Source organism: Acipenser ruthenus, chromosome 2 (genome assembly GCF_902713425.1).
Source record: "Acipenser ruthenus chromosome 2, fAciRut3.2 maternal haplotype, whole genome shotgun sequence".
Classification (NCBI taxonomy): domain Eukaryota; kingdom Metazoa; phylum Chordata; class Actinopteri; order Acipenseriformes; family Acipenseridae; genus Acipenser; species Acipenser ruthenus.
Window position 1 is genome coordinate 36,229,115 of NC_081190.1, and position 8,884 is coordinate 36,237,998.

The following is an 8,884-nucleotide window of genomic DNA, read 5'->3' on the forward strand; positions in this document are numbered from 1 at the left end:
TTTAGACCCAGTACCCAGATCTGGCAGACTGGCAATATGAGTTGAGGCTTCCCCCCCCCTATAAACCTTGACCTCCATTGTTTTCCTTGCTTATCCTCTTCTTCTGTTGACCTCTGTCAAAACAGAGGTATTTTTGTGCACTTCAAACTGTTTTAAGGATTTATTTTTTATATTAAAAGGGATGCATCTCATAGTAACATTTTAAGAAGTATCCTTTTTCAAAAGGCAGCCCACGTTCCTAAATGCACCGTAGGTTGAAAGATTACCACAGTAGGAGTTAAGGATAGGTTTGTAAAAACATTTCGGGTCAAGCAGACAAAATGTTTTCCACGTCACAAGATCTGTTTTCTTCAGCTCTGATATGAGCAGTGTTCTCGGAATCCGACATGATGAGTCATACACTTCTAGTTTTACTTTTGTATTTGCCTTATACTGGATATACAACAAAAGACTGCAGGTCCCAGAGGAAATTTTGGGGGTCCCAGAAAAGTACAAAATGTTAAATGTTATGGTACAGAAATCTTTTTTTTTTTTTCTTAATTTATTAAAGTTTTGAAAAAAAAAAGTTAATAAAAAAAATAAAAACACACAACACTAAAAGCCACAAACCTAAGAATGCATTTCAGATGTTTTAAATTAAATCTCCTTTAGTAACTTACACCTTAGTGCTCATAACATGTAAACACTCCTTTATTTCATCAGAAACAAATCGTGTATTCATATTTTAGAAAAGCTATATAAAAAGGTTTATATTACTCACTATTCATTTCAAGAAGTTTTACTATTTAATTCCAATATTTAATTCATAAATCATAATTCATTAAATCAATCAATCAATCTGCAGTGGGGCTGACCAAGTCAGCTGGACGGACGAGTGTCACGGGGATGCAGACACCTGCAAACCTGAGAGTCCTGACAAACCATGCGTGCGTTAAGGACATGGGTACTTTCTCCCCCCAAGTGTTGCATGACATGACTTAAATTAAGGGGGGGAATTCCCAAACACCAGGTCACATTTACCTTTGAATAAATCATCTAAATTTGTCATTTTCCTTGGGGTATATTCATTTTCAAAGATGCACTAAACAGTTAGTGAAGCCTGATCATATATCAAAGTGAATTTACCCATTATTTTCAATATAGTATGATCATTTTTCTAGCCACAGAAACAAAATTCAAGGATGTGCTAACCACATTAAAATTAGGAATAGTGTTATGCATGAAGGAGATTACATGTTGATATTTTCCAGATCAACAGATGTTCACCTATGACAAGGCAGGTTTGGTAGATATTGTCCAACTACTTGAATTGCTTTCACTGGTAGCCAGTCAAAGCTGCCAAACTAAGTGATGCTCATGACGGATGAGCCTAGACTGTGAGCTGGAGGATCCCAAATAAACAAATACTTGTCCTTAATCACTATCAAATAAAGTGTCTGGAGACCAAACCGAGTTATACAACATATTTTTCCAAACCCAAGAACAAATGCTAGTTTAAGAATTAGGTGATAATTTCCTCAGCAGATTTTATTCTTACTAGCCTGCTGTACTTTAATCACTTCTGAGGCTTCACCAACAAGGAGTTCCACTGTGCTTCCAGTGTTAACAACCAGTGCGTTTACATGAACTAAAGAATGCCGGTATTTCAGAATACATCGTTTTACGAAAACTTAATCTCATGTAACCGTACTGACTGTCAAAGAGTTTTACACTATGCCACCTTACCATCTGATTAATACTTTATAGAAAATAGCCTACTAAAATAAAATGTTCTAACAAGTGACATTTATTTACAGTATCTCCTGCCAATGGAAACAAACAAGATTGATTTTAAATTGTTTTCAACTCTGTCCAAGCAGCAGATTAAAGCATGTCACTCTTGTTCTCTGCAGGGTTTTCAAGTATGTGGCACTTACAAGGTAGTGGGAGGCACCCACCTCATCGAGGGGAGAGGCACAGTGTCTCCCGAGAATTTAAATGGTGCATTCTGGTGCATTTTTGCTTGGTTTAAGCATAGCAGTGGTCAGCTTGCAGTGTATGACAAAGTACTCCATTAGAGCAACACAGATGCTTTATTTCAGCACTGCTCACAGCAAGGCAGAAGAAAAATGGACTTTTAGAGCAAGGCCCCCATAATACGACTGGCTGAAAAAATAACTGGTATTTGTTTTTAATCAAAACACTTTAATGGTTTTACACTATACCAAGAAGAAAAAATTGCTGAAATAGTGCGGTTCAGATCCTGTGTCTGACTCATCATCCAAAGGAAGGCCAAGCGTCTGTGCAGCAACACCAACTTCTATTTGGGTTTCAGTGCGAGTCTGAGTGCTCAGAGTACACGTTGAACTGGCTGTTCCACTGATGCAGCTACAGAACTGTTATACAATAAAACTGTTATACACTAAAAACCACCATGAAAACTGAAATTTCTTTGTGCCAAATGTAATCTAGGTGAAATGTATAAATCAAAGGAACGATATTTTGCGAGATTTATATTTTGAGAAATTAATATATTATTAATAAGTCAGGTTTCATTGTCTTATGATTTGTAGTGATATAGCCACTATCCATGTAAGATGTATGGAACAGACAGATAGACAGATAGATAAAGATATAGACAGACAGACAGATAGATAGATAGAGTTAGATGGATAGAAAAAAGTTAAACATATTGCAACACCAAAACACACTGTAAAAATCAATGCTTTACTTTTGCCTGCTATTTAAATTCACCCACACAAATGCATTGTTTGAGAAGAAATTCTATTTAAATTTAAGGATCAATGATAAATCAGCACATTCATTTGTGTGATTCAGTGTTTCAAACAGATTTTCTGTATTTACTGTAGCTCCCTTTAAAATCGTCCGTTCAAAGTACAGTGAGATGGCAACATTTGTCTCCTTTCTGGGGACCTTTGATGTCACTCTCCAGGCACTGTAGTAACCCATAACAATAACTTCTGACAAGATGTAGTATCAATCTGTATCACAACGTCTGAGAGCTCTACAAAGCAGCCTGCCGAGGCACTTTCTGAGCTGTTCTTTGATGTTCTACAGCTGTGAGCAGCTGGTATTTAAGAGGGAGTCCCTTTGTACAGTCGGAGCACCTTCTCAATAATAAATGATGTCCTTCCAGCGACAATGCAAGTTAATCCAATAAACAGTATCATCTACTCAAATTGATGATGATGATTACCTTAAAAACGGCAGGAATAAAATGCTTTTCACAATTAATGTACTTCGTAGCACATGTTAAAATAGACTAGGAATATTGTTTTTAATGTAGTTTTTTTTTTTTTTTTTTTTTTAAATAAACTGCTGTAAAATGTAGGGCTCCTATGGGTGTTCTGAAAAGCAATTTAGCTATGCAATCCTAAATCGTCAATTCCATACCAAAAAGTATCATGCACACAATGACACACCAACTGACACATTCTGTCACGTAGGGTAGGACTGGAAATTAGCACCTGCACACTCTGCTGGCTAGTACTGCACAGTAGCTGGAAAAGTTCATCTGCAAGCACTATAGGGTGATCAACAAGTTACAGGAAAAAATGTAGGTTCCTTCTCTCACTTGAGACATTTCAATTGCCTACAACCAAAAACAAAATTGCATGCCTTACCCTTATTTTATATTGGGGTCTGCGTGGATTAAGCCAACAGTGTCAAAATAGCTAGGAATACACCATATGTCACATAAACCTGTGAAACCCAGTCCAATCACTTCAAATCAAGCAGATTTTATTTCTGCTCAATTCAACTGAATTCATGCCCTATCTGAATTCTGACATATTTGCTGCAGGGACACCACAAGGAAGGAAATACAATTCCATTACAGGTTTTACCAAAAACCTAATACAGTAGTCTCCGCATAGGAACACATGCTAAGAGAACACTTCGCCTAAGGGAACACCCTTGTTGGCACCCCATAACAATTTTCCCCAATGTAAATGCTCCGGCTAAAAGGAACAGGAATTTTGCTTAAAACACCTTGGCACCGATAGCATTTCATTCACAACAGATACAGTACTGTTTTGTAACCTGATAACTCATCGTCATCAAACGTAAATTAAAATTGTTATTCAGTCTGTTCAAAAACTGGTTTATTAAATCTTTCCTGAACCACTGTCATATCTTTGACTCGTTTTGTATTCTGATTTCCACGAGTGCACCTCATCGCTACAAAATCGTAGGTATACAAATGGTGAAATGCACTGCTGTTTCTCTTTCTACAAAAAGTTGGAAATTGTACAAGCTCCTGAAAAAAACCATTCTGATGAGTTGCTTTACCATTCTGTTAAATAATGTGCATGTCTTGTATATTGCTGCTGCATTTTTTTAAATGTGTAGGGGTGCTGTGTTAATTTAGGTTTGATAGTTTGTTTATTAACGTTAGTTTGTCCGTTACTTTATTATTATAGTTTATTAACATACACTTGCCTATTGCTTTTCTTTTACTTATTCAGTTAATTTCATATGTTGATGCACGTGCGTCATGACAAGTAAGACGTATTTATTTATTGATTGATTGATTCATATTGTGTCTGGTTGCTAACTCTGTCTTAGAGAACACTTCAGCAATAAGAACACTTTGCTTGTGTTCTTATAGTTTTCTCTTAGCCGGAGAGTACCGTAGCCACAGTGTACAAGTAACAAGCGCAGTGTGATTAAATAAGCTCACAAGAAAACACAAAACAGCTACAATTTACTAGGCAAAGTGAGTCGCATTTCTATCTCTCCTCTTTTGTCCTTTATCCTTTCCCGGTGGCAACAGCTGCATAAAATAAATGGTGTCCTCTTTGACCGAGCTGAACATTCATTTTTAAATGGAGCCTATTTGTATTTGTTTTAATAAACAACATTTAAAAAAAAAAATGTTTCAATTAAATTTGTATTATTAATGGAGACAAAAGGCTCCCCAACTTTCAGTCAAAAACATTCTAGACACATCACATAAATAAGGACATTTCATACGGAACTGAAATTTAGCGTGTCCTGTGTTTAAAGTAAGACAGCAGGTTGCCGCTATGCTAGTGTGAACTCTCTACAGCAAGGATGAAAAGGCGTGGGTCTGACGAAACCTGCGGTTTTGGCAGGGGGAGGGGAGGGGAGGGTATAGCTAGCGTCAGCGTGGGAACAATTAACCCTGTCTGCACCAAGCAGCCAGAGTGAAATCCACTTCCTCCAAGGACCAGTGCAATACGTTATAGTGCATTATTAAAATGATGTTATCCTACTACAGTGCACATACAAAAAGACAGCAGTTTTGGTATATTCCAGGGCAATGATTTAAAAAATAAATAAATAAAAAAGTGCTCCCCCTTTATACTGCTGAATCATTTATAAGCATTGTCTAGGCTCAATTTACCCCATAAAGCCAGTAGCACTTTTTATAAGGCGGAACACAAATAGCACAGCCTTGTAACTACGACTCTCGGCTATAGCATTATAAAAGGAGGAGCACTGTATTATTTTTCTTTAGCCAGATCATACAGTACCTGCATGTTTCACAGTTTCACTCAGACTATTTACACATACTCAAGAAGAACAGATACTGTGTGCTTCAGGATAGTAGTGAAAAATATTAAGATCTTGAGAAAATACGAACATCTTGAGATATATTTCTCATGCATTTTACAAATCTAAAACATATATTTTATTTGATCTGAGTATTAAAAGAATCAGATGGCTGGTTACAATCTATGCCAGCTTTGAAGGCATTATTTAGGTAATACCGCAAGAAAGGCATCATTGCTGAATTTAGACCAAACAAGAGTATGGCATTCATTCTTTATCTACTGTTTTGTGCCTAACTATTTCCTTATTTGTGTGTCACAGGATGAAACGTATTGCTGCTTTGAGTCGGCTCAAGCAGACAGACAGAATAAGTACCCTAAAAACAAACTTTACCATGCTGTATTAAACTGCCTTTCTTCTACTGTATGCAAAATCTGTAATTTACAGGAAACAACTGAAGTGGCGGCATATGATCACAACAGCAACTCAGAGTATGCTGGGTTTAATTTGAGGTATGGAGCCCTCCCCCCTCCCCTTTCTGGGGCATCTGGGTTTTGCAGGAGACGTGGACAGCAGAGCTTCATTTGAATAGAGCCGTTAGAAAATCAACATTCAAATGGCCAGTGTGGGTGTCAATTTGGTTCTCTGAAGGATCTTAGAGCAATTGCATGGGGGCGGATAATGTGAGTCAGAACTTGACTCATAAATTTGAAATCCCAGCACCAGTTTAGATAAGTTCTGATTCGACAAAGCAACAATAATCAAAACGGAGGCCCTGACTATTTCTACAAATTAACCTGGTTCTCACAGGGAAGAACAGTCCCTTGGGGAACCTGTTTACAGGAAAGCGTTGCTTTAAATTGACATACATGTTATAGATGGGTAATCCAATTCTTTGCTTGATTTCTGGGGGAGCGGCCTGGGCTTAAAAGATACCAGTGGACCTTCAGTCCTGTTTGTGGATCAAGTCTTCAGGAGGGTGGACTCTATAAAACTAGGTTCTCTCAAGGATAAGAAATCAGACTTCTGCATTATCCCCATGAAACCAGTTATCTGCAGACAGTATCACAGAGGTCTTTTTTTTTTTAATACTTTTTACATTTTATTTGTATTCAAATTAAAGTTTTGATTACTGTAGCACTTGTGAAATGTGTAGTAAACATGGAACAAGGACCTACAACCACCCTTACTGTACATACACACTGTCTTGTAGTGTCAAACTATACACTTGAAAATGTTCCTGATTTCCTTTTGTCCAACTATCTATAGGGATAGTTCTATACCTGGCCAACGGTGTGACACCAACATAAACGGTTTGTTGATCTGTAACTGTAAATCACTGAAAGAGTGGTACATGTAAGATTAAAAAAAGACTTTTGTGACAAATGTAATGACTACTGTAGGAGTCTATGATTGGGAAAAAGACTTTAGTATTTGTACTGTAGTTGAATATAGCCCTGCTCTGGAAGGGCCATCATCTAAGGGACAAAAGGGCAAATCAGTCTCAATACCTCTTGTTGCCATCAAACACGACAAAAGAGGAACACGATCTACTCAAAACCTTAAAACATGAGAGATCATTTTACAAAGGCTACTCCACGGGTAACAGATGGAAGTAATAGACAGAGTAATAAAACTGAATAACTACAGAGACAAATCCACTGAGCCACAGTCCTGCCATTTACTTACCTCCATTCCATTCAGATGTACAGGCAGCACAAAGACTTTGTCCTTTTTTTTATTATTATTATTTTTTTTTAAATTAAAATTAACAATTTGTCGCTATCCTAAAATCAGCTACTGCATGGTTTGTTAAAATGTCATCAGATCCATCAGCTGTGGCAATAAAATTGTAAACTTTGCCACTTTTGACTTCTAAAAGCTCAGTTTTACAAAGCTGATCACATTTTAAACAAAATGCTAAATAAGTAATGATTTCTGAACTCTATGTGACTTAACTACAGCTACTGTAGTTGAACACATGTGACAGAGACCTTATTGATTTAATTGTTCAACAAAACTCTCCAATCACACTGATCTGCCCAAGCCAGCACATGCTGTTAAATATGGTAATAATGAGAACTATAACACTGAGATCAAGCTGTAGTGCATCAACAGACAGCACAGGACATGAGATGTAAAAACAAAACATGTAGACACAACAAATAATCAGTTTTCTTGCAGACACATTACATGCATAAGGATTTAGGGATGAACTGTCACTTTAGGGATTCACAAATTAAGGAATGACAGTTCTTCAGTATTTTTTTTTTTTTTTTTTAAATGGTCCAGGTACAATAGGTAAGGTGACTCACATGTGAACTGCACATACATAGTGGGTTAAACCAACCCTTCTGGCTGCACACCAAACTTCCTAATCAGAAGTGTTGCAGCCACTGACACTAAGCCAACTGGTTACATATCTACATAAAAGGACAAGAGACAGACAGACTGACAGACTGCACTAACTTATACAGCTTAAATATCATTACAGAGACTATAAGGCAGCAATTGTGCAAAACACTGTACTGTGTAGCATCGAGTGTTACTAATAAGTATAATTATCTAGTAGTTAGTTGTAGATGAGACATAACATATACACTGTACTGCAATGTATCTATGACACTGTCTGACACTGTGGAGCACTAATGATTAACATAAGTTTATTTGAACAGCGGACTCAACGGGATGCCTAAAGTTGACACGCAGTACTTGCCACTTTTGGCAGATTTACCTGTAATAGTAGACATCACTCTTGCCAGCACTGAGCCCCGACTTCCGGATCACTTCTTCTTTTTTCCAGCCCGTGGGCAGAGCCGGGCAGTCCATCCTCTTCCTCTCCATGATCATTTAACACACTTTATAGGGTATTACCCAAACTGAAAGAATATTTAAATCTATAGAAAACGACAAAAATAAATAATAGATATCCAACTTCTGAAATGTTGACTCTCGCCAGTGACGCCGGAGTTTGTATGTCTCGTTTACCCTGGGTCTGAACTGAGTTCAGCAATACCTCCAGCACTGTGCAGTGGCTGTGGCGGAGACAGCGGCGTGACGCTCCAAAATTTCTGCACTTCCCAGTGACACACCGCGCCTGGCAACCACAGAGACCACGGGAAACTCTCCGCCCCGCCTAACAACAACTAGTTCCAAAGAAGGGCTTCAACCCACACTCATGTTTTAATTATTTGAACCTGACATGCCTCTTATTATTTAATGCGAATTCCTTTGCTCCCACAGGATGTTTTAATTGTCGACAAGCTGAAAAACAAAAGTGTTTAACGTTGGTTCTGTTTGTAATGTATCCTTGCGCATAGTCTACACTTCTGTTGAAGGCCGACTGTTTCAGATCACTGAGTTCATT

General features: G+C 37.7%; 1 protein-coding gene across 2 annotated transcripts in view; it reads right to left on the reverse strand.

Annotated features, from left to right (window-relative positions):
• Nucleotides 1-8,881, reverse strand: part of LOC117409083 (methyl-CpG-binding domain protein 2-like) — a 59,738-nt gene extending 50,857 nt beyond the window's left edge. The window contains exon 1 of one of the 2 annotated variants that reach the window (XM_058995145.1): nt 8,252-8,881. In XM_058995145.1, the coding sequence (XP_058851128.1) occupies nt 8,252-8,367 (116 nt within the window). In that variant the 5' untranslated portion in view covers nt 8,368-8,881. The remainder of the gene's footprint in view (nt 1-8,251) is intronic. The other variant, XM_058995151.1, reaches the window with a different exon arrangement.
• Between the last annotated feature and the right edge of the window lie 3 nt (nt 8,882-8,884).